The sequence below is a fragment of the Bos mutus genome, chromosome 18 (assembly GCF_027580195.1).
Source record: "Bos mutus isolate GX-2022 chromosome 18, NWIPB_WYAK_1.1, whole genome shotgun sequence".
Taxonomy (NCBI): Eukaryota; Metazoa; Chordata; class Mammalia; order Artiodactyla; family Bovidae; genus Bos; species Bos mutus.
This window is the reverse complement of record NC_091634.1, coordinates 60119057-60145418: the sequence shown is the minus strand read 5'-3', so window position 1 is coordinate 60145418 and position 26362 is coordinate 60119057. Positions and strand designations below refer to the sequence as shown.

Here is a 26362-nt window from a genome sequence, read left to right as displayed (position 1 = left end):
TCAGGGACCTTTAGTTACTCCTCAAGGGCTGTAGATAATATTGTGAACCATATCCTTGAGCTACTTCTTGAAACCTCCACCAGATAGAAGAAGTTAACTAAATATTGACCACAAACATGTAGACCCCAGACTGGTTGAAACCAGAAGGTTGGTGAGTCAATCAAGGGAGACTCCTGATTACTTCATCACCAGTCAATCATAAAAATGTCCATGAGCTGATTACCCCACAACCTTCTCCTTCACCCTGTCTTTGCTTTTTTAAGATTGGTTTGTTTATATATTTTTGGCTGTGGGGGTCTTCATTGCTGCGTGTGGCTTTCTCTAGTTGCTGAGGGCGGGGGCTGCTCTCTAAATGCGTGTGGGCTTCTCATTGTGGTGGCTTCACTAGTTGTGGCGCACAGGCTCTCAGGCGCTCGGGTTTCAGTAGTTGAGGCTAGAGGCTCTAGAGCCCTGGCTCAGTAGCTGTGGTGCATGGCTACAGTTGTTCCACAGCATATGGGATCTTCCCGAACCAGGGGTCAAACCCACGTCCCCTGCATTGGCAGGTGCACTCTCAACCACTAGACCACCAGGGAAGCCCCATCCTGTCTTTAAAAAATTTTCCCTGAAAGACATCAGGGAATTCCATTCTTTGAAGCAGTATCTGACCCTACACCTTGCTTAGCCTTGCCATAAACTCTGCACTTCTGTTTACCACAACCTGGCATCACACACTGGCTTCAGTGTGTGCATACAGACCCAGGTCTGGTTCAATAACAGTAGATTTTGAGACCGTATATTGTTTAATTGAAAACTGGTTGCTCTACTACACACCTATGAGCATGGCCAAAGTCCACAACACTGACAACAGCAAAAGCTGACAGGGATGTGAAGCAACAGGAACTCTCATTCATTGCTGGTGGGGATGCAAAATGGTACAGCCAGTCTGGAAGACAGTCTGGCAGTTTTCTACAAGGCTATATTCTCACTATACAACCTAATCATTGTGTTCCTTGACATTTACACAAATGAGAAACATTTTATTTCCATGCAAAACACTGCACAGGGATGTTTATAGAAGCTTTTATAATTGTCAAAACTTGGAAGCAGCCAAGATGTCTTTCAGTTGCTGAATGGGTAGATAAAATGGTGGTACATGCAGACAATGAAATATTATTCAGTGCTAAAAAGAAATGAGCTGACAAGCCATGAAAAGACATGGAGGAACTTTAAATGCATATTACTAAGTGAAAGAATGGAGAAGGCAATGGCACCCCACTCCAGTACTTCTGCCTGGAAAATCCCATGGACGGAGGAGCCTGGAAGGCTGCAGTCCATGGGGTCGCTGAGGGTCGGACACGACTGAGCGACTTCACTTTCACTTTTCACTTTCATGCATTGAAGGAGGAAATGGCAACCCACTCCAGTGTTCTTGCCTGGAGAATCCCAGGGACAGGGGAGCCTGGTGGGCTGTCGTCTATGGGGTCACACAGAGTCGGACACAACTGAAGTGACTTAGCAGCAGCAGCAGCAGCAAGTGAAAGAAACCAACTTGAAAAGGCTACAAACTGAATGATTCTAACTATATGACATTCTGAAAAAGACAACTGTTAATAGGGAAGAAATTTTGTATTCTATTACAAGTTAATCACTAAAGGGATATTGCCTCAAAGCTTACATTATACATAATCACCCATCTCTGGGAACCCTGCTTCCCAGGTCATGTGCATTAGGCTAAAATACCTTTCTTCAGCTCACTGGAAGCACCTTGACCAGGCCCACCTGTGAATAACTGCACGAAGAAGAAATTAACATATCCCCTCCAGAGGCTGCCGGGAACCAGGAACTGTTTGACTCCACTCCCTCCCCTTTTATGGGATGTATAAAGGATGCCCGAATCCGAAAGTAGGCAAGATGGTTCTTTGGGACATGAGTTCATCATCTTCCTGGTCTGCTTGCTTTCCCAGTTCAGTGGCTATTCCTTGCCCCAACAACTTATTTGTTGACTTATTGGTCTTCCGTGCAGCTTGGACTCGGTAATAATCCTAGCGGTACAGTACAAAGGTCAGTGACTTTCGGGGACTTAGGGAGAGGGAGGGAAGGAGGAATAGATGGAGCACAGGGGAATTTGTGTGCAGTAAAACTACTGTGTGATACTATGGTGGTGGATACATGTCACTGTATGTTTGTCAAAACCCATAGAACGTTCAACACCCAGCGTGAACCCTAATGTAAACTATGGACTTTGGGTGTCTTGTCAGTGTACATTTAATTGTAACAAATATACCACTCTGGTACTGGGTGTTGATAGTGGGGGAGGCCATTCATGTGTGGGCACACGTGGTACATTGGAACTTTCTCCTCAAATTTTACTGTAAATCCAAAACTTAAAAAAAAAAAAAAATCCTACTGACAGCACATGGTACCTTTATGGCCAGTTTTATTTATTTTTAGTATCAGAAAGGTAACTTAATATGTTATATATAGTTATCTTTGAAAGGTGAGATCATGGGTGATATTTGCTCTATTTTATACATATTTTCTAATTCAAATGCTGTGATCATAGATTACCTGTGTAACCTTTAAAAGCCAGGATTCCTATTTTGGGGGAGGTGGTGATTGTAACTCATACTCCCTTTGGTGGAAATGAGGTCCAGGCCAAGGGATTATCATGGTCAACACTCATCCGATCGGCTGAACAAGGTGAAAACTTTCCTGAGAGTCCCTACGGTGTGGCCCTGCGGGCTTATGGGAAATGTAGTCCCGAAGTTTGACGGACCACCCCTCGGAGGACCCTGGGACAGCGTGCAGCCCCTTGCATGTGCGCATGCGCACTGCTGCGAGCGCGCCGGTGGCCGCCCTTCCCCCACCTGCAGCCGCGAGTAGGTGACAGGGCCCCGGTCTCCCCACCGTGACCCAGCCTGGCCCTGTGCCACGAGCGGAGGCTGTGCCCCTCCAGGTAGGAGGGGGCCTGCCAGGCCGCCCCGCGGGGCCGCGGGGGCCGAGGGGCAGGGGACGAGGGGTGGGCTCGTGCCCGCGCGCGGCGGGAGCCCAAACTTCGGAGCCCCTCGGGGCGGCGACCCTCGGGGCGGCATCGGCGGCGGCCCGGCGCTGTCGCCGGCGCGGGGCCGGCGGGGCCGCCCGGCCAGACGTGCGGGGGCGGGGACGGCGCGGCGGCGGGCGGCGGGGCGGGCCGGCCTCCCTCTCTTTGTCCGGCGGGGCGCCTCCGACCGGCCGCGGAGGTCTCCGGCCGCGCCGCCGCGCTCTGGGAGCCGGCGGGCGGGCGCGCGCGTGACCCGGAGGGCGGTGCGGGGCGAGGCCGGGGCGGGGCCGGGCGCGCCTCAGAGCGCGCGGGCGCCGCGTGCGCCACGGCCGCAGCCTCGCCGAGGAGGGCGGCCGGAGCGCCCTGGCGAGGCGCGGGCCGCGCGGAAGGCGACGCCGCGACCTCCCCGCCGGGCCCCTCAGCCGGGGCTCCCCGAGGCGCGCCCTCTCCTGCGTCTTCGCTCGTTCCCGCGCTTACCCGAGGTGGCGCAGCCAGCTGGTCCTGTCACACGAACGACAAACATTTTTTTATTTTGCCTCTTAATTTTGCTCACCAGTAGTTTTTACCGTGGAGGCGTTACGATTTTTTCTGTGGTTGAGTTTACTGCTCTTCCTTTATTGGACACCCCAAAACCTTCACCATTTTGAGATTATACACCTTTGCTGACGATTCCCACTGATACTTTAGAATAAATTATATTTAAAAAATCTGTTCGTGCTTCTATGATCCAGTTGATGGTTACATTTAATTAGGGGGGATGGACACCTTTATAATGTTGGTTCTTACTATAGGCTTTCCCATTTGTTCAAGTCTTTCATTTTTTTTCCCCTTAGGAGCACTTTGTAAGTTTTTTCATAAATATTTGCGTTTTTATATTATTGTTCTGTAGTAATTTATTGCTATGAAGATGGAATCTTTTCCCCATTATTTCATCTTTTTTTCTCTCGTATTTGATATTTCCCACTTTGCTTATTTATGTGTATTTGAGATTGCTCCTTTTTCTCCTTAATTAGTGTAGCTAGTGGTTATTATTTTTTTATTGCAAAAGAGTAACTTTTTAATGTCTGTAGCATCTGTAGTAATGTCTCTCCCATTGTTACTGACATTGATTTTAATGCTGTAACTGTCCTCTAAATACTGCTCTAGCTGCATCCCTTAAATTCTGGTATGTTTTGTTTTTCATTTCCATTCAGTTTTTTAAACTTCCCTTGTGACTTCCTTTTTCACCTGTTAGTTGTTTAGAAATTTGTTGTTTAATTTCTAAACATTGGGGATTTTCTAGATCTTTGTCTATTACTGAATTCTAGTTTAATTCTGTTTTGGTTAAAGAATATACTTTGTTACATAATTCAGTTCTTTAAACCTTGTTGACTTGTATTTCCCTGGAGGTCCAGTGGTCCACTTGCCAATGCATAGGACTCGCTTCAGTCCTGGGAGGATTCCACATACCTGGGGCAGCTACTGTCCATGCTCAGCCACAAGATAAACCACCCCAGTGAGAAGCCTGCACACTGTGACGAAGAGTGGCCCCCACTCACTGCAATTAGAGAAAGCCTGCTTGTAGCAGAAGACCCAGCACAGCCAAAAATAAAAAATAAAAGTTTTGTTTTATTTTATGGTCAAGGATATGTTATACCTTGAGGATGTTTTTTATGTACTTTAATGACTATTGTACTGTTAGTGGTAGAGTTTTTTGTAACTACTAACTGGGTCAGGTTTGTTGGTAGTGTGGTTGTTTTTCTGCATCTTCACTGGTTTTCTATGTACGTGTCTTGTCACCTGAGAAAAGAATCCTGAATTCTTGAGCTACTATTGTGGATTTTACCTATCTTTTCTTTCAGTTTTATCAACTTTGGGTTCTTATATTTTGAAGTTCTTTTGTGCATAAACATTTAGGATTGTTACGTGTTCTGGTGATTTGATACATTTATCATTGTCATTTATCGCAGTGACATTATGTAATGTCACACTTTATCCCTGGTAATTTTTTTTGTTCAGTCTACTTTGATATTAATCAATCCAGCTTTCTTTTGATTAATGTGTGCAAGGAATCTTTTCTTATCCTGTTACTTTTTTTTTCCCCACTGTGCTGCATGTCATGCAGGATCTTAGTTTCCCAACCAGGGATTGAACCCATGCTCCCTGCTCCCTGGTTAAGTCCAGTCTTAACCACTGGACTGCCAGGAGAGTCCCTCTTCTTTTTGTTTTGATCTAGCTATTGTTGGTGAAAATTCAATTAACAGTCAAGTTAAGAAAATTTTATTTGAGCCAACCTGAGGATTATAACCCAAGAGACAGACTTAGGAGCTCTGAGAACTGTTCTGCCTATTAGATGTTGAAGGAATAGTCATATACTTGTTTTTGAACTTTTTATTTTGTATTGGAGTATAGCTGATTAACTGGAGAAGGAAATGGCAACCCACTCCAGTGTTCTTGCCTGGAGAATCCCAGGGACGGGAAGCCTGGTGGGCTGCCGTCTATGGGGTCGCACAGAGTCGGACACGACTAAAGTGACGTAACAGCAGCATAGCTGATTAACAATTTTGTGATAGTTTCAAATGAACAGCAAAGGGACTCAGCCATACAAATACATGTATCCATTCTCCCCCAAACTCCCCTCCCATCCAGGCTGCTGCATAACACTGAGCAGAGTTCCCTATGCTATCCAGTAGGTCCTTGTTGGTTATCCATTTTAAACACAGCACTGTGTACATGTCCATCCCAAACTCCCTATCCCTTCCCCTCAGCAACCAAACCAAGTTTGTTCTCCAAGTCTGTTGAGTCTTTTTCTGTTTTGTAAGTTTATTTGTATCATTTCTTTTTAGATTCCACATATATAAGGGATATTAGACACTCTTCTGTCAGTCAATATGACAATCTCTTGTCCATTTTTGAGACAGAGGATCATTTATCAAAATGACATACTGACATAAAGTTCACCAAGTACACAGTAGTTCAACTAAGCATGTGCAGAGTGAACCTCAAGTCATCATGACCTCTTACAGAGTTGAGAAAGAACATTACTCTTTTAAGAAGTTACATTGCTCGAATCAAAAGAAAACAGATCTTTATGGCAAGTAAGCATTCCTACCTTTGAGGCAGTCTGGTTAATGTGTAATGCAGATGGACGTATCATACTAAACAGGGAGGGAGGAGGCTCAAATAAACTTATTGAGTGAATCACAGTGAACTTTTAAATATATTCCACTGCTTTGTGTGTAAGGTAAGATCCTTAAAACTATACTTCCATCAACAATTTCATCATCTCATCTTTTATGCTATTAATGTCATATTTTACTTTTACATATCCTATAAGTTCACAAAACTTTTCTGGTCTTTTTGGTTTAGACAATTATCTTTTAGATTGATTAAAAGTAAGATAAAATGTCTTTATAGTTCTCTTCATTTTAACCACTCCCAGAGATCTTTATTTCTTTGTGTAGATCCACATTTCTGTCTGGTATCCCTTCTACCTGAAGAAGGTCTTTAAAATTTTTTATTGTAGTATAGGACTACTGGTAATGCATTCTCTGTTTCTGTTTGATAAGGTTTTTATTTCACTTTCTTTTTTTTTTTTTTTGTGAGATATATTTGCTGGGTATAGAATACTGGATTGGTAGTTTTTTCTTTTTTTAAAGATGTCACTACATTGCCTTCCAGCTTATATCGTTTCTGATGAGAAATTGTGATTTTTTTTAATGTTGAGTCCTCTGTACAGGCAAACCTCCGAAATAGCATTCAGTTCCACATCACTGCAATAAAGCAAGTCACATGAATTTTTTGTTTTCTCAATTCATACAAATTTGTTTACCTTTATACTGCAGTCTATTAAGTCTGCAATAGTGTTATGCCTAAAAAAATGTATATAACTTTACTTACTTTTAAAATATTTATTTGGCTGTGCTGGGTCTTAGTTGCAGCACGCAAGATCTTTGATCCTAGTTGCAGCGTGTGGAATCTTTAGTTGTGGCAGGGCCGTGCCTGGTGGCTCATTGGTAAAGAATCTACCTGCCAATGCAAGAGACTTGGGTTCTATCCCTGGGTCAAGAAGATTCCTTGGAGGAGGAAATGGCAACCCACTCTGGCATTCTCACCTGGAAAATTCCATAGATGGAAGAGCCTGGTGGGCTCCAGTCCACGGGGTCATAGAGTCAGACTCGACTTCCTGACTGAGCCCACACACAGGATCTTCTGGTTGGAGCCTGTGAACTCTTAGTTGCATCATGTGGGATCTTGTTCCCAAACCAAGCATCGAATCCAAGCCCCCTGCTTTGAGATCGTGGAGTTTTAGCCACTGGACGACCAGGGAAGTCCTCTACATACCTTAATTTAAAAAGGCGTTATTACCGGGACTTGCCTGAAGGTCCAGTGGCTAAGATTCTGTGCTTCCAACTCAGGGGGCCTCGGTTCAATCCCTGGTCGGGGAACTAGATCCCACATGCCACCACTAAGAGTTTGTATGCTGCAGTTAGGAGATCCTATTCAGCAATATGTGAACCGTGAACTTCCTGATGTTCAAGCTGGTTTTAGAAAAGGCACAGGAACCAGAGATCAAATTGCCAACATCCGCTGGATCATCGAAAAAGCAAGAGAGTTCCAGAAAAACATCTATTTCTGCTTTATTAACTATGCCAAAGCCTTTGACTGTGTGGATCACAATAAACTGTGGAAAATTCTGAAAGAGATGGGAATACCAGACCACCTGATCTGCCTTTTGAGAAATCTGTATGCAGGTCAGGAAGCAACAGTTAGAACTAGACATGGAACAACAGACTGGTTCCAAATAGGAAAAGGAGTATGTCAAGGCTGTATATTGTCACCCTGCTTATTTAACTTATATGCAGAGTACATCATGAGAAACGCTGGACTGGAAGAAACACAAGCTGGAATCAAGATTGCCAGAAGAAATATCAATAACCTCAGATATGCAGATGACACCACCCTTATGGCAGAAAGTGAAGAGGAACTCCAAAGCCTCTTGATGAAAGTGAAAGTGGAGAGTGAAAAAGTTGGCTTAAAGCTCAACATTCAGAAAACGAAGATCATGGCATCCGGTCCCATCACTTCATGGGAAATAGATGGGGAAACAGTGTCAGACTTTATTTTTCTGGGCTCCAAAATCAGTGCAGATGGTGACTGCAGCCATGAAATTAAAAGGTGCTTACTCCTTGGAAGGAAAGTTGTGACCAACCTAGATAGCATATTCAAAAGCAGAGACATTACTTTGCCAACAAAGGTCCGTCTAGTCAAGGCTATGGTTTTTCCTGTGGTCATGTATGGATGTGAGAGTTGGACTGTGAAGAAGGCTTGAGTGCCAAAGAATTGATGCTTTTGAACTGTGGTGTTGGAGAAGACTCTTGAGAGTCCCTTGGACTGCAAGGAGATCCAACCAGTCCATTGTGAAGGAGATCAGCCCTGGGATTTCTTTGGAAGGAATGATGCTAAAGCTGAAACTCCAGTACTTTGGCCACCTCATGCGAAGAGTTGACTCGTTGGAAAAGACTCTGATGCTGGGAGGGATTGGGGGCAGGAGGAGAAGGGGATGACAGAGGGTGAGATGGCTGGATGGCATCACTGACTCGATGGATGTGAGTCTGAGTGAACTCCGGGAGTTGGTGATGGACAGGGAGGCCTGGTGTGCTGCGATTCATGGGGTTGCAGAGTCGGACACGACTGAGAGACTGATCTGATCTGATGTCTCCACTAAGATTGAAGATGCTGCATGCTGCAACTAAGACCCAGTGCAGCCAAATGAATAAATAATTAAAAATGTTCTTACTACAAAGTGCTAACCATTAACTAACAGTGCTGAGTTGCCACAAACTTTCAATTTGTTTTTTAAAAAAAGCAATCTGAAGAGCAATTAAAAAAGAAAATATGTCTATATGGAATCTGTCAGGTTTTTTTTCTGGCTGCTTTTAAGAATTTCTCTTTAACTTTGACTTAAATATGATATGTCCAGGTGTGTCTTTGTTTTGCTTTTTGATACTTAACCCTCTTTGGATAAATTATCCTAGTTTCTTGGATCTGAGGTTTGCTATTAGCCATTTTTGGAAAATTCTTGGTTAATATGTCTTCAAATACTACTTTTAAAAATATTCATTTATATATCTGGCTGTGTTGAGTCCTAGTTGCAGCCCGTGGGATTGTCACTGTGTCACGTGGAATCTTTTGTTGTGGCCCCCAGACTATAGTTGTGGGTACGGGCTCAGTAATTGGACTGAGCATGCTTAATTGCTCTGAGGGGCATGGGATCTTACTTTTCCAACCGGGAATCAGGCCTGCACCCCCTGCATTGGAGGTGCGGAGGCTTAACCACTGGACTGCCAAATTTTGGGCAATACATTATTTTTGAAAATAATTATCTATGTGTTTACCTGTGCTGGGTCTTAGTTGGGGCACATGGGATCTTCAGTCTTCATTGCAGCATGTGGGATCTTATTTTTAGTTGTGGCCTGTGGGATCTAGTTTCCTGACCAGGAATTGAACCTGGGCCCCCTGTACTGGGAGTGTGGAGTCTTAGCCACTGGACCTCCAGGGAAGTCCCTCCAATACATTTTTGTTAGACCATTTGATATTGCACTACAGCCCTTGGATTCCTTGTTTTTTTTTTTTTTTAAACTTCCTCTTTGTGTCTCAGTTTAGGTAATTTCTTTGGACCCAATTTCTTTGGGTAATTTTTCTGTCTTCAGATTTACTGAAAATTTTCTCAGCTTTGTCATAGCATTGCATATTGAAGATGGTCTTTCAACTCTGTTACTGCATTTTTTTTTAGCATTTCCATTTTTTTTCTTGATGGTTCCATCTCCTGAAGTTCCCTATTTGTTAATTCATTTTGTAAATCTTTTCCACAAAGCTTTAATATATGAATAATAATTTTAAATTCCCTGTTTGATAATTTAACCAGTTATGTTTTCTGCTGTTTGTTTTGTCAGTTAACAATTGTCTTAGTCTTACCTTTTCAGATGTTCCATAATGTTTGATTGAAGGGGGGTTCTGCCAGCATGTTCCAAAGGACTAGCCCATGAGGTGGAATTTTCTCAGGTGACGTATAACAATTTATAAACAAGTCATTCTGGAAGTTCTGAGGCAAGTCAGACCTTTAATAATAATACCTTCTGTTTTCCTTTCTTCCAGTTCTGCCTTCATAGTTCTCTGTCTTTATCCAAAAGCTGCAGAAAATGAATAAATCCCAGGTGAGTTGTTTATTCCTAACTTTTCTGTGCATTTGAGGAAATATATAAGGACCTAGAAAATGAAATGAAAGGTATAAATGAGTAAAATTCAGAAAAACATAGTAAGAATAATCAATACCAGCAGACAAAAAGTAAAATCAAGTTAATCAGGTATTTTAAAAAAAGTTAAAAAGTAAATCAAGTTAATTAAGCAATTATTGCATTGATTATGAATACCATTTCCTTGGTTCTCGAGTATTAGGTATAAATTAGTTTTATGAACATTCATATAGATTGTGTTTTGAGCAGCATTCCCAGGAAGAAAAACAGGTTATTATTTTATCTCTAGTTTATTCATATAGCATTCTTCAGGGTAATACAGTGTGTATTTTATTTTTCCAGTGAGATTAACTTGATGCCAGAAAACTCACTAAAGAGCTGGATATGTATTTAAATTCTCCCCCTAACTTACACGAGTTCCATTGTCATTACTTTCTTGAGTAGCATTCCAGAATGTACTTCTACATATTTACACAGGTATAAGTACAGATTATCATGAGATGGCATACTAATTATACTGTTCTGTTTATATGTTTTGTTTTGCTTTTAATGAATAGACTTCATTTTTTTAGAATAGTTTTGAGCTTACAGAAAATTTGAGTGAAAAGTACAGAATTCCTTTCCTCCCTCTGCACACATGGTTTCTTCTCTTATTACCATCTTGCATTAATGTGGTATAGCTGTTAAAATTGATGAGCCAATGCTGATACTCAAACTAAAGTTCATAGTTTACATTGCTGCTGCTAAGTCGCTTCAGTCGTGTCCGACTCTGTGCGACCCCAGAGACGGCAACCCACCAGGCTTCCCCGTTCTGAGGTTCTCCAGGCAAGAACACTGGAGTGGGTTGCCATTTCCTTCTCAATGCATGAAAGTGAAAAGTGAAAGTAAAGTCACTCAGTCGTGTCCGACTGGCGACCCCATGGACTGCAGCCCACCAGGCTCCTCCATCCATGGGATTTTCCAGGCAGAAGTACTGGAGTGGGGTGCCATTGCCTTCTCCAATAGTTTACATTACGATTTGCTTTTGGTGTTGTGCATTCTGTATGTTTTGACAAATGTGTAATGACATGTATCCACCATCATTGTATGTTAGAGAATAGTTTCACTACTCACAAAATCCCCTGTGCTTCATCTAGTCCTCCTTCCCTCCCTTTCCTTGAGCACCTGGCAGAATTGGAGGGGCAGTGAAAAAGATATATATTACCTATATCACTGGTTTCCTCTTCCAGAATGTTATACAGTTGGAATCAGTCAGTATGTAGCCTTTTCAGACTTCCATTAACAATCTGCATTTAAAGTTCTTCCATGTCTTTTCATGACTTGACGGCTTATTTCCTTTTAGCACCCAGTGATATTTCATGGTCTGAATGTACCACTATTTATTTACCCATTGAGCAATTGAAGGACATCTTGGTTGCCTCCGGGTTTTGACAGTTACGAATTAAGCAGCTATAAACATGTCTGTGTAGTGTTTTTATGAATGTAAGTTAATCATTTGGGTAAATGCTAAGGAAAACTAAAGCTGGATTGTACAGCTAGATTGTACAGCAAGAGTAGTTTGTGAGAAACTGCTCAACTGTCTTTCAGAGTGGCTATAATATTTGCATTCCCACCAGCAGTGAGTGAGAGTCTGTGTTGCTTCACATCCTTGCCAGCATTTGGTGTTGTCAGTGTTGTCAACTTTGGCCACTTTCGTAGGTGTTTTGCAGTATAATTTGATAATTCTCTGACATCTTAAGTATCTTTACACATATTTACTTACCATCTGTATATCTTCTTTAGTGAAGCACCTGTTAAGGTCTTTGGCCCTTTAAAAAAATTTTTTTTTTACTGAAGTATAATTGATGTACAATGTTGTGTTACTTTCTGCTGTACAGTGAAGTAATTCAGTTATACATACATATGCATTCTTTTTAAAAAATATTCTTTCTCATTATGGTTTATCATAGGATGTTGAATATAGTTCCCTGTGTTATATCTTGGGACTTCGTTGTTTATCTGTATGTAATAGCTTACATCTGCAGACCCTAACCTCTCACTCCATCTCTCCCGCAACCCCTGCCGCTTGGCAACCACAGGTATGTTCTCTGTGGGCATGATTCTGTCTGTGTTTCACAGATAGGTTAGTTTGTTCTGTTTTTTAGATTCCGTACATAAGTAGTTTTATATGGTATTTGTCATTCTCTTTCTGACTGACTTCACCTGGTAGTCTGTTGGGTGTGGACCACTCGTGGATTCCAGTATACTTAAGTCTCTGATCTCGTTTGGATTCTCCCGCCGTAGCTCATGACAGAGTGTTGAGCACACTTCCTTGTTCCATCCAATGCTTGTTCGTTTTTCTTTGATGTATCTCCGGGTGTCTCTCTGTGACACTCTATCTGTGTCTCAGTGTGTATGGTTTCATCCCAGTCTCCTTGGTCATCTCTTCAATCACTGTATATTTGCCTTTTTTAAGCCTAAGCTTTTGTCTAACTCTGGGAGTCTCTTTGCATTTCCTAAATTAATTCATTGTATTTATTTTTAGATTGAGGCTTTAGGGAATTCCCTGTGCCATTTGTCTTTTCAGATTGCATTTGTAAGGAATTCCCTGAGCCAATTGTCTTTGTCTCATTTACTTGATATAGTCTGATCATCTCCTGTATCTACCATGTTGTTGCAAGTAACATGATTTCATTCTTTTCTAAGGCTGAGTAATTGTTCATGGCATATATGTAGCGCAACTTCAGTATATAAAGCTCACAGATGTTGTGGTTGCTTCCATATCTTGGCTGTTGTAAATAATGGGTTCCTGAATGTTGGGGTGCCTTATTTCATAGTATAGTTTTCCATGCACATAGGCTTGGACAATCTCACTGTAGGTCTGGGTTTCGTTTTAAAGGAACCTGCATAAGGTTCTGCATCTTATCTCAGCAATTTTCATTCCCAGAGGCAGTGGAGGAGGGTTCCCTTGTGGCTCAGCTGGTAAAGAATCCTCCTGCAATGCGGATGACCTGGGTTCGATCCCTGGTTTGGGAAGATCCCCTGGAGAAGGGAAAGGCTACCCACTCCAGTATTCTGGCCTAGAGAATTCCAGGGACTATGGAATTCTATGGGGGTCGCAAAGAGTCAGACACCACTTTCACTTTCAGTATTTATCCCTGTGTTGGGATATTATGGCCGCTTTGGTGCCTTGGCGCCGGGAAAGAGTGCCTTTCTGAAATGTGGGGTGCCTGTGTTGTTTCAAAGGATGCATTTCCCTGAATATAGGAACTGGTGAGGGCTTGCAGGATCTCGTGGTAGGTGCTGGTTTTGTTCTAAAGGAACCTGCAAACGGTTCTCCATCGTGGCTGGTCGCGATTTCCATTTCCAGGAGCAGTGGAGGTGGGTTCCCTTCTCTCCCTGCGGGTCTCCAGCATTTATTGTTCTGATTTGCTGGTGAGGGCTGCCTGATGATAGTTGGTTGTAGGTTTGCTTGGCATTTCTCTAAGAATTAGGAAGGCGGAGTTTTTTTAGAGGTGCGGATAATTGGTTTCCACTAAGTGTGAGGAAAATTTACCGTTTGCAGTCGGGTTTTGAAAGTCAGGCCTGTTTTGAATTCTATCTCTCTGAGCTACCGTAGGTTATTTGTTGAGGGCAGGGTCATTTAGCTTAATCAGGCAGGCTTCTGACTGGGAAGAGCGTGTTCAGTTCAGTCACTCAGTCGTGTCAGTTCAGTTCAGTTCAGTTGCTCAGTCGTGTCCGACTCCGTGTGACCCTGTGGACTGCAGCACGCCAGGCCTCCCTGTCCGTCACCAACTCCTGGAGCTTATTTAAACTCATGTCCGTTGAGTCAGTGAGGCCATCCAACCACCTCATCCTCTGTCGTCCCCTTCTCCTCCCGCCCTCAATCTTTCCCAGCATCAGGGTCTTTTCCAAGGAGTCAGTTCTTCGCATCAGGTGACCAAAGTACTGGAGTCTCAGCTTCTGCATCAGTCCTTCCAATGAATATTCAGGACTGACCTCCTTTAGGATGGACTGGGTGGATCCCCTTGCGGTCCAAGGGACTCTCAAGAGTCTTCTCCAGCACCATGGTTCAGAGCCCCTGCTTTGACGATTTGTTCCAGGAAACGGCCACAAGGCAGAAGCACTTTTGCCGGCTGTGGTCAGTCAAGTGGGCATCCAGAACCCAGCCAAAGTCGTGTTTCTGAGTTGTAAAGTAGCGTGCACACTGCCCGAGTAAACACCAGAGAGCGTAGGTGTCATTCCTCCATGCCCCTTTCCTCACAAAGCCCCCTCACCACCTCCGCCTGGCCAGAGCCATCTCAGCCGCCAGAAAGCTGCGCTGTTGAGGCTGTTTCCTATATACGTGGATTCTGTAAGGAAGAAGTTGAAATTGGGAACCCCCCCACTAGGAGAAGTGGAGATGGGGACTTGTTAAAATGCTTCCAGCCCAGAGTGGAAATGGGGGTGCGGTGTGGGTGCAGGAGCGCCTGGCAGTTTGGTCAGCTGTGGCATGTCCCAGAGGGGACCAGGCGCTGTAGATGCAGTGAGGGCTTCTGCCCCGCACACCCTCTGCAGCCCCGGAGGCGGGCTGCGGGCTCCAGGGGTGTGCCTGCGCCCCAGTCACCAGGCCTGAGGGGGATGGGGTATGTGTCTGTTTTCATTTCCTCCTGTCCCTGTAATGTGTATTTTGCACTGGAGTCTACTCGATTCCTGTTATCGTGTTTGTTTGTGGTGGAACAAGAAGTGGATTCCTTTATGTTCATGCATCTGTTCTTTTTGGATTCACTTCCCCTGTAGCTGTTGACAGTGTTGAGCACACTTCCTGGTTCTGCCCAGTCTGTGCTTGTTCATTGTTCTCTGATGTGTCTGTGGGTCTCTTTTTGACCATGTGTCTGTGTCTACGGTGTACTGTTGAATCCGAACTTCCTCAGTGATCTCCGCACCCCAACCCCGACCCCCAGGGTCCGTCTTGTGTTTGATAAGCTTACATTTGTTGTGTGACTGGGAGTCGGACTGTGTTTGCTGGTAAGTCTTAGTTGATTGTATTTTTCGATTCCACCTGTAAACAATACCCTGTGCCATTTTTCTCTGTCTGATTTACTTGACACACTGTGACCATCTCTCGATTCCACGTTGCTTCAAATGGCATTTTTTTGTTCTTTTCTATGCCTGAGTAGTTGTCCGAGGCATATATGAAGCACAGCTCCAGTATCTACCCGTGTGCAAGGACTTCATGGCCGCTTTGGCGCCTTGGCGCCGGGAAAGAGTGCCTTCCTGAAATATGGGGTGCCTGTGTTGTTTCAAAGGATGCATTTCCCTGAATATAGGGCCTGGTGAGGGTTTGCAGGATCTCGTGGTAGGTGCTGGTTTTGTTCTAAAGGAACCTGTCTCCATCGTGGCTGGTCGCAATTTCCATTTCCAGGAGCAGCGGAGGGGGATTCCCTTCTCTCCCTTCGGGTCTCCAGCACTTATTGTTCTGATTTGCTGGTGAGGGCTGCCTGATGATAGTTGGTTGTAGGTTTGCTTGGCAATCTAAGAATTAGGGAGGCAGAGATGGTTTCAAGGTGCGGATAGATGGTTTCCATTAAGCGTGAGGAAAATTTACCGTTTGTATTTGGTTTTTGAAAGTCGGTCTGTTTTGAATCCTCTCTCTCTGAGCTACCCCAGGGTATTTCTCGAGGGCGGGTTCCGTCAGCATCCGGCAGGCCTCTGTGGGGGAAGCGCGTGTTCGCCCCTGGCTTGGCGGTGTTGTTCCAGGAAACGGCCACAGGGAGGCAGCACTTCTGCCAGCCGCGGTCTGCGCGGTGGGCGCCCAGAACCCGAGCCTTCGTGGCGTTCCTGAGCCTGACGTGGTCGTCAGGGAGCGTGCAGACCGCCTGAGGAATCGCCGCAGAGCCTGAGTGCCCTTCCTCCGCGCCCCTTTCCTCTCACAACCACCCTCCCACCCGCACCCCCGGGTCTGAGACGGCAAGAGCCATCTGAGACCCAGAAAAGTCCTGTTTTGAGGCTGTTTCCTATGTAGGAGAGACTGTAAGAAGTTGAACTTGGGAACCCCCCTACCAGGAGAAATGGAGACGGGGGACCTTTCCAAGTGCTTCCAGCCCAGAGTGTCCAGTATTATGGGGATGCAGTAGGCCGGGTGTAATGGCACCCCACTCCAGTACTCTTGCCTGGAAAATCCCATGGACGGAGGAGTCTGGTGGGCTGCAGTCCATGGGGTCGCTAAGAGTCGGACACGACTGAAGCGACTTAGCAGCAGCAGTAGCAGCCCGGGTGTAGGTGTAGGTGTGCCTGACTGTTTGGTCAGCTGTGATCTGCTCCAGAGGGGACCAGGCGCTGTAGATGCAGTGAGGGGTTCATGTCCCGGCAGTCCTCTTTAGCGCCCCCAGCCCCCTGGTATCCAGCCCTTAGATCCTAGCCTGCTGGGTCCCCAGGAGTATGACCACCCAGGTCACCGAGGCCTGGGTGGACGAGAATGGTCTTTTTTTTTTTCATTTTCTCCTTCCCATGTAATTTTTTTTCATGGAAATATAATAGTTTTACATTGTTTTTAGTTTTAGGTAGAAGAAATTTATTTAGTTATATATGGAGTTCTAATCAAGTTGGTCTTGAACTTATCAGAATCTTTAAAGTCATATATTCTGTATTGTAAGAATATTTACTAAGTTAAAAAGAAGTATGCCGAAGACTCCATATTGTCCGGACTCCTACGCCATCACTGTTGTTTCCTCGCTGCAGTCAGATCCGTGTTTGGTCCGTTTCCTGGTCTGTCCTGCTGAGGGAGCTGGGAGGATGTACCAACAGTGCCCCCCCACCCCCGCCCCATTGGATGTGCTGGCTGTTTCTTGTGCTTGATACCACATACTGTTGTCCATTAATGTCCTTCTACAGCTAAGGCTGTCCTTGGACACTGGAATCATGGTGAGCTGTCTTTCCTCTGATAAAACTGGAACGTTACCTCATCTCCACGGATCCTTTCGCAGGGGTTCCCACCTCCATCCTTCCTCTGGTTCCACCTCCTGCTCACAGGTCCTAACAGGTCGTTTTCCCGGGACTGGAATGTATTCAGGGATGACAGTAACGAGGAGGACATAGTGAGCCTCAAGTCGGTGGTGGTTTGGTCAGGTGTGTTCACTCTGATTTCCATGTCACAAACCAGACTTTCTCTGTGGCTCACTTTTCCTGAGACCACAAAATGGGCTGAAGGAAATTCTGAAGCCTTCTGGCCGTTTTTCATAGCAGCAACTCTTACACTGGTGCTTATGGGCACTTCTGTGTACTGGGTCTGCCCTGCCTTCAATGACAGGTGCCCTCACAAAAATACTGTCGGTAGTTGAAAACGACTTCAAATAGAGAAAGACTTAAGAAACCAGTTTCAAGAGTTAAATTCTACTCACATTGTTTAAGAAACCAAGAACATGAAAAGATTTGTAACATTGCTAATTTGGGGGTAAATGCCAGTCAGCAATACAATGAGCTGCTCCTCTGGCACCATTCAGAATGGTCCTCCTCACAAAAACTACAAAGAAGAAATACAGGCATGGGAGAGGGTAAAAGGGAACCCTCTCTAGGCTTCCCGTGGCCATGTCAGTGGTAACAGCCACTAGGAAGATCAGTGTGGAGCTTCCTTAAAAATCTTAGAAGAGGTACTTCTCTGGTGGTCTGATGCTTCAGGCTTAGCTTTCCAATGCAGAGGGTGGGGCTTCGATCTCTCGTCAGGAAGCTGGGATCCCAGATGCCTCTTGGCAGTAACAACCAAAACATTACACAGAAAACAATTGTAACAAATTCAATAAAGGCTTTAACGATGGTCCACATTAAAAAAAAAATCTTTAAAAAGTTCTAAGACTAGAGCTGCCAGATGATGCAGCAATCCCATCCCCAGACCTGTATCTAGGAGAAGGACAACCGGAAGAGACACACGCACCCCGGTTCTCTGTGGCACTGTCGTTAGAAAGGATGTATTTATCTGGCTGCCTCAGACCTTAGTTATGGCACAAGGCACCCTCAGTCTGCACTGCAGCATGTGGGATCTAGCTCCTTGGCTGGGGATCACATCGGGACCCCCTGCATCAGGAGCTCAGAGTCTGAGCCCCTGGACCACCAGGAAGCCCCACTGTAACACTATTGACAGTTGCCAAGAGTGGGAGCACCAAAGTGTCCACCAATAGATGAAAGGATAAAGATAAAGCCAATGGAATACTATTGGCTCATGAACAAATCATGCCATTTGCAGCAACACGGAAGGACCCAGAGATGATGCTGTTGAGTGATGTAAGTCACACAGAGCAAGGCAAATGTGAGATACCGTTTATAGGTTGAATGTAAAAGTTGATAGTAATGAACTAATTTGCCAACAAGAAAGTCACAGCTATAGAAAACAAACTTATCGTTACCAGAGGGGAAAGACAGGACTGTCGGACAAGCTAGGAGGTTGGAATATACATACATTCTTGCATATGGAGAAGAGCTAATCGACAGGGGCCTACTGTACTTACCTAGATGGAAAAGAGTCTAAACTGAATATGTAGACACCTGTCAGCGTGAGTCAGGTTGGTGTACACAGAACAAACAGCACTGTAAAGCAAATATTCTCCAGTTTAAAATACAGATATTAATTCAAAAAGAAAAACAGAAATGCCTGCTATATTCCCTTGGGCCCTGCTCACCCAGGCTGGTGTCACATCCCTGGTGCCTGAGCAGACTTGAGTCCCAAGGCTGGACTGTCATGAAATACAGGGTGTTGGGGAGGATGTACCAAGAAACGTGTCCCCTTTGACCTGTAGTGCCTGGTCCCCTCTGCATGGAACCACAGTCTTCCAAGTCCAGGGGCAGCCAAAACACGACTTGGGCAACCACAGGAAGGTGGACCTTTTGGCCTGGAAGAGATCTGAAAAGTCACCTCATCTCCACCTCTCCTTGTCGCGGGGTGACCTGCTGGATCCAGGGTATTCGAAGGGGAGACGGCGTCGGTGATTAATTTAAATATTCATCAAAGATATAAAGAGTAATAGAATGAGGATAGCTCAGTGGTGAAAAGAGGCTGAGTAGCTTGGTTTACGCAGAAAATCAATATAACCTGTGACACCAGGTTAGCTCTGACCACGGAGGCCGCAGGTGCCCTCTCGAATAGCGGAAGGTGCCCCACCTTAGACACCTTCTCGAGTGGGTCTTAGAAGCCCAGGCAAATAAATGGTCGCAGAGGACCTCCATGCTCCAGATGGAAACTTCAGCCATGAGTGGAGTGCCTCTCGCTGTCTCCTGGCAGTGAGAAAAGAATGACATGGGGAGACCAAGCTTCGGTGAGCAAGGCCCGTAGCTTTATTTTCAACAGGGGCTTTTATACCCTAAGTTGCACATAGAGGATAATAGGGGATGTGAAATCATGCAAAGTCAGCAGTCTTTGATCCTTATCGAAACCAGGGTTTCTTTCCTGCAAATTTATCGTACACAAATGGTTTCGGTGATTTACATCATCTTCTGGCCAGAAGGCCTATTAACATTTTATGACTCTTGACAAAGGTTTGTCAACCGTAAGACTTATTTTGTCTAAGAGTAATTATTTTAAGGTTTGGCGCCATGCTCCGAAGGTGTTAGATAAAGTTGCATTCCTATAGGGCAGAGGTGCAGTGGATTTACAACAAAGGAAAGAATTTATTACCTTAAGGGTCTAAAGTTGCTAACACCAAGGCCACTATTTATTTTTTCTACATACCAATTATATTAATACACATTCAAGGATACAATACAGGGGATGTGGAAACTTGGCAGCAAGCATTGGCTCATCAATGAAATCTTATTCTGACAGTTTCTAACTCTTTGAGAGGCTCTAAGCTATTTGAATATCTTAAGCTTCCCATGCCTCTCAGGGCTGAGAGACTGTAAACAATCGTATGCATAGCTGTAGGAGTCCTGGTAAACTTGTCAGGCGAGTTAGAGAGCTATCTGAGGGGTTTGGATTTAAACACTCCTAATGCCCAGGAACTTTATTAATTGGAGCTGTAAGTTAACTCTTTGTCAGAGAGAGCGAGATGGTGGTGGGGGACAGACCCCAGTGAAGTCAGAGGTGAGAGCACAAAGCAATAAAGTAGGTAGACTCTGGTTTTTTGGGCGTAGATGCTCAAGAATATCCAGGGGGACTCCTGAGGCTCGATCCTGCCCTTGTGTATGCCGAGCCTCCTTCCTCATGACCTTTGCCATGAGTGGAGTGCCTCTTGCTGTCTCCTGACAGTGACCATCTCCAGCCTGCCCATCAGAGCTGCCCCCCCTCTGATGACAGTACCCTTAACAGGTTTTCAGGGCTAGGGGTCTGTCCGGAAGATGAAGGGTAAGAGGTATGAGACTCATCAGGCCCTTGGGTGTTTGGTCAGGCATACCCCACTGTAATTTACCACCCAGGAACAGGACCTTCCCTCCCTCAGGCTCATATTCCCAGAGTAACCAGAATGGGGCAAGAAGAAATCCTGCCACCTTCTGGCCATTTCTTATAAAAACAGCTTTAAAGTCAGTGCTTAGGGGCACTTCATAATCATTAGACCTTTGGAGCTGTAAATGACAGGGGCCCTCAAAAAATGTCTTGGGTAGATAATCATAAACAACTTCAAATAGGGTAGGTTTTCAGGAACCCAAGTTCAAGAGGTAAATTTTACTCATGAAAAGCTCCTCAGCATTGCTAATTATGGGGGAGATACAAATCAACGCTCCAATGAGGTGTCCCCTCCAGCAGTCAGAATGGCCATCATCAGTCTACACACAGGAAATGCTGGAAAGCCATGGAGAAAGGGATCCCTCTTAAGCCATTGTTGGGAATGTAAACTTGGTAACAGTCACTATGGAGATCAGTATGGAAGTTCCTTTAAAATCTAAAAACAGACCTGCCAGATGATTCGGCAGTTCCACTCTTGGGTGTCTATCCAGGGAAAACCACACTTTGAAAGGGCACATGCTCGCAAGGTTCACTGCAGCACTGTTTACAGTAGCAAAATGTCCATTGCCAGATGAATGGATAAAGAAGATATGGTAGAAATATTCTGCAGCCATAAAATAAAATAATGCCATTTTCAGCAACACAGATGGACCTGGAGATAATAGTGAAGTAAGTCAAACATATAAAGGCAAATATGATACCACTTACAGGTGGAATCTGAGTCAAAGTAGCTCAGTCATGTCTAGCTGTTTGTGACCCCATGGACTGTACAGGCCATGGGAATCTCTAGGCCAGAATACTGGAATGGGTAGCCTTTCCCTTCTCCAGGGGATCTTACCAACCCAGGGATCAAACCCAGGTCTCCCGCATTGCAGGCGGATTCTTTACCAGCTGAGTCACCAGGGAAGCGAGTGGGTTCAGTTCAGTTCAGTTCAGTCGCTCAGTCGTGTCCGACTCTGGGCGACCCCATGAATCGCAGCACGCCAGGCCTCCCTGTCCATCACAAACTCCCGGAGTTCACTCAGACTCAAGTCCATTGAGTCAGTGATACCATCCAGCCATCTCATCCTCTGGCGTCCCCTTCTCCTCCTGCCCTCAATCCCTCCCAGCATCAGAGTCTTTTCCAATAAGTCAGCTCTTTGCATGAGGTGGCCAAACTATTGGAGTTTCGGCTTCAGCATCATTCCTTCCAAAGAAATCCCAGGGCTGATCTCCTTCAGAATGAACTGGTTGGATCTCCTTGCAGTCCAAAGGACTCTCAAGAGTCTTCTCCAACACCACAGTTCAAAAGCATCAATTCTTTGGCACTCAGCCTTCTTCAGTCCAACTGTCACATCCATACATGACCTCAGGAAAAACCATAGCCTTGACTAGACGGACCTTTGTTGGCAAAGTAATGTCTCTGCTTTTGAATATGCTATCTAGGTTGGTCATAACTTTCCTTCCAAGGAGTAAGTGTCTTTTAATTTCATGGCTGCAGTCACCATCTGCAGTGACTGGAGCCCAAAAAAATAAAGTCTGACACTGTTTCCACTGTTTCCCCATCTATTTCCCATGAAGTGATGGGACCGGATGCCATGATCTTCGTTTTCTGAATGTTGAGCTTTAAGCCAACTTTTTTACTCTCCACTTTCACTTTCATCAAGAGGCTTTTGAGTTCCTCTTCACTTTCTGCCATAAGGGTGGTGTCATCTGCATATCTGAGGTTATTGATATTTCTCCCGGCAATCTTGATTCCAGCTTGTGTTTCTTCCAGTCCAGCGTTTCTCATGATGTACTCTGCATATAAGTTAAATAAGCAGGGTGACAATATACAGCCTTGACGTACTCCTTTTCCTATTTGGAACCAGTCTGTTGTTCCATGTCCAGTTCTAACTGTTGCTTCCTGACCTGCATACAGATTTCTCAAGAGGCAGATCAGGTGGTCTGGTATTCCCATCTCTTTCAGAATTTTCCACAGTTTATTGTGATCCACACAGTCAAAGGCTTTAGCATAGTCAATAAAGCAGAAATAGATGTTTTTCTGGAATTCTCTTGCTTTTTCCATGATCCAGCGGATGTTGGCAATTTGATCTCTGGTTCCTCTGCCTTTTTGAAAACCAGCTTGAACATTAGGAAGTTCATGGTTCACGTATTGCTGAAGCCTGGCTTGGAGAATTTTGAGCATTACTTTACTAGCATGTGAGATGGCGGATCTTCTCTACCCAGGAATCAAACCAGGGTCTCCTGCCTTTCAGGTGGATTCTTTACCACCTGAGCTATCAGGGAAGCCCAAAGTGAAAATGAAAGTCGCTCAGTCATGTCCGACTCTTTGCAACCCCATGAATTGCAGCACGCCAGGCCTCCCTGTCCATCAGCAACTCCCAGAATTGACCCAAACTCACGTCCATCGAGTCGGTGATGCCATCCAGCCATCTCATCCTCTGTCATCCCCTTCTCCTCCTGCCCCCAATCCCTCCCAGCATCAGAGTCTTTTCCAATGAGTCAACTCTTCGCATGAGGCGGCCAAAATACTGGAGTTTCAGTTTTAGCATCATTCCTTCCAAAGAACACCCAGGGCTGATCTCCTTCAGGATGGACTGGTTGGATCTCCTTGCAGTCCAAGGGACTCTCAAGAGTCTTCTCCAACACCACAGTTCAAAAGCATCAATTCTTCGGCACTCAGCCTTCTTCACAGTCCAACTCTCACATCCATACATGACTACTGGAAAAACCACAGCCTTGACTAGACGAACCTTTGTTGGCAAAGTAATGTCTCTGCTTTTGAATATGCTATCTAGGTTGATCATAACTTCCCTTCCAAGGAGTAAACATCTTTTAATTTCATGGCTGCAATCACCATCTGCAGTGATTTTGGAGCCCAAAAAAATAAAGTCTGACACTGTTTCCACTCTTTCCCCATCTATTTCCCATGAAGTGATGGGACCAGATGCCATGATCTTCATTTTCTGAATGTTGAGCTTTAAGCCAACTTTTTCAATCTCCTCTTTCACCTTCATCAAGAGGCTTTTGAGTTCCTCTTCACTTTCTGCCATAAGGGTGGTGTCATCTACATATCTGAGGTTATTGATATTTTTCCCATGGAATTCCCCAGGCCAGAATACTGGAGTGGGTAGCCTTTCCCTTCTCCAGGGGGTCTTCCCAACCCAGGGATCGAACCCAGGTCTCCCACATTGCGGGTGGATTCTTTACCAGCTGAGCCACAAAGGAAGCCCAAGAATACTGGAGTGGGTGGCCTATCCCTTCTCCAGGGGGTTTCCCTGGCCCAGGAATCAAACTAGGGTTTCCTGCATTGAAGGCAGATTCTTTACCAACTGGGCTATCAGGGAAGCCCAGTAGAATCTAAAAATTGCTACAAATGAAATAATTTACAAAACAGAATCTCAGCTGTAGAAAGCAAACTTTTAGTTACTGAAGGGGAAGGATTAAGGAGAGGGATAAATTAGGAGGTTGGAATTATATACACCCTAGAAAAGAGATAATCAAGTACCTACTGTATAGCACAGGAATATGTAGATACCCATGTATATTAGTGAATCGAGTGGCTAAATACTTAAGCACAACATTTAAAAAAAAATTTTTTTGGTGTGGACCATTTAAAAAATCTTTATTTAATTTGTTACAGTCTTGCTTTTTTTATGTTTTGGTGGGGTTTTTTTGGCAGCAAGGCGTGTGGGTCGAACCGCACCCCTGCACTGGAAGCTGAAATCTTAACCACAGGGACCACCTGGAAAGTCTTAGCGAATGTGACATCCTAAATCAACTACTCGCCAGTTTAAGACCAAAATTAAACTCAGAAACAGAGACGTGCCTTCTGCATTCCCTTAGACCCCACTGATCCCGGCTGGTGTCACATCCCTGGAGCCACAGTAGGCTGGGCCCAGGCTGGACTGTCGTGTGACTGAGCGCCATCCCCTCCACACTCCCCCCCACCCCCTTGTAGTACCAAGACCGCCCCGCCACCTGCAGCTTCACTCGCTAGGAGCCTTGTGTTTGTCCCCGCACCAAACGTAGCTTGGGCATATATTCTGTGATTACGGATCATTCAAGTGATACAGAAGTGAGACCTTTCTCCTGAGGTCGAGGGTGTGCAGACAGGAAGAAGAGGCTCAGATGAAAAGGAAAGAATGAAGTTTGGGGGACTCTGGAGAGGGAGGGCACTAGCCCACCCTTAAAATACCACCCGATCTTCCACGCGCCCTGTCACAACCACCCGCTCCATGTTCCAGGTTCTTTCACAGCTGTCAGCCCAGTGGTCAAGCCGTATGTTTCTGAGCCCAGAGTCCTGCCTCTGGTGAAAGAACACGCAGTCGGAGCACAGCCAGCCCCTCGAGGTGTCCAGGCTCTGCGCCTCTTGATCAAGCTGTAGTTGCCCAGTGGGGTCCTGCCGGCGGGTTTCTGTCCCCTCTGTGAAGCAGCCAGTTTGGGCCAGAGAGTCGGAAGCCCATGCTGAGCAGCCCCATCTTCAGGCCATCTCAGACGCCGAAGCCCCCGAGTGGACGGCAGGCCTCCGGTGGGCGGGTTCTGAAGGCATGCTGGCCTCTGCCGCTCTCGGCCCACGCAGTGGAGTTTGGGGACCTCCGGCCGATTTCCTCCCTCGGGCTCTGTCTGCAGTGAAGTTACCTGCAGAAGTTGAGGGTCTCATGGAGAAAGAAGATCTTTGAGTCAGTGTACCTCAACCCTGAGAAATTCATATCAAAGATGAACCCGAAATACTATGTTTGTCTCCTTTGTTTCTAGAGAGAAACAGCTCTAGTTTTCTAACTCAGATAAAGTTATTTTCTTTGAGTACCTAACTTGTACTCATGTAGTTCATGCTAACAGAAATACAGAGAGAACAATTTCTGGTCTAAAAAATCATAACATCTAATGGAGAGAGTAAGAGAAATAAGGTGTTTTTTTTTTTTTTTTTTTTAAGAAAGCAGAGTGAAATATATGCCGCATGAGAAGTATAACCAAAGTCCACGGTTTAAAAGAGGAGGGACTCAACTTATGGAAGGTCCCATCTAAGCAATCTGTGACCTGACCTAAGTGGGAGAATCTGTGCATAGACAGTGGAGTCAGGGGAAGGAGGGATGGAGGAGGAATTTAAAATGTGTTGAACGCTGGGCTAGTCACTAATTTAAGAGATAATGGACAATGTTTCTAAATCCAGCCAATCCTATAGTTAGAGCTATACTTTAGAAAAATCATGCTAGCTTATAATGTGTAGTAGATGAGAATAAGAAGAGACAGGAAATAAGAGTTAGGAAGCGTTGGTAGCAGCTGAGATGCAGTGAAAGGAAGCAAAGGTTAGACTCAAGGGGTCTACAGCTTGCCTCTAAGGGTGAAGACTGATCTTGGTCCTCAGTACTCAGTTTATTCCTTGGGAAATTCCCAGTGTTGCTGTTTTTGTAACAGATTTCAGAAGTGATCTGAAAATGGGAATGAATACTTACTGCTGGGAAAATCTTGACTCTGTGATTGCTGACCTCAGTGATACTGATCCTAGGCATAGATGACCTACCACCAGCATTCTCCGCTCCCAGGCCACATGGCTAAAGATTCCTATAAGATGTCATAAAACAATACTTCTGGGTTACCTGAAAATTCATGCAATATGACTGGGTCATTTGTAGTGTTCAGATCTTGATCTCATATTTTTTTTCTTCCTCTAAGTTTTCCTGGGCTTCCCAGGTGGCACTAGTGGTAAAGAATCTGCCTGTCAATGCAGGAGAC

The 26362-nt window shown here is 45.0% G+C and overlaps 1 protein-coding gene across 4 annotated transcripts in view; it reads left to right on the top strand.

Moving 5' to 3' along the window:
* Positions 1–2790: 2790 nt before the first annotated feature.
* The window catches only part of ZFP1 (ZFP1 zinc finger protein), a 30659-nt gene continuing 7087 nt past the window's right edge, over positions 2791–26362 (top strand). For 2 of the 4 annotated variants that reach the window (XM_070388702.1, XM_070388704.1), the window contains exons 1-3: positions 2791–2938; positions 9988–10066; positions 10160–10218. In XM_070388702.1, the coding sequence (XP_070244803.1) occupies positions 10204–10218 (15 nt within the window). In that variant the 5' untranslated portion in view covers positions 2791–2938; positions 9988–10066; positions 10160–10203. Of the gene's footprint in view, positions 2939–9973; positions 10067–10159; positions 10219–14782; positions 15244–26362 lie in introns of those variants that run through there. The other 2 variants (XM_014477780.2, XM_070388703.1) reach the window with 2 other exon arrangements.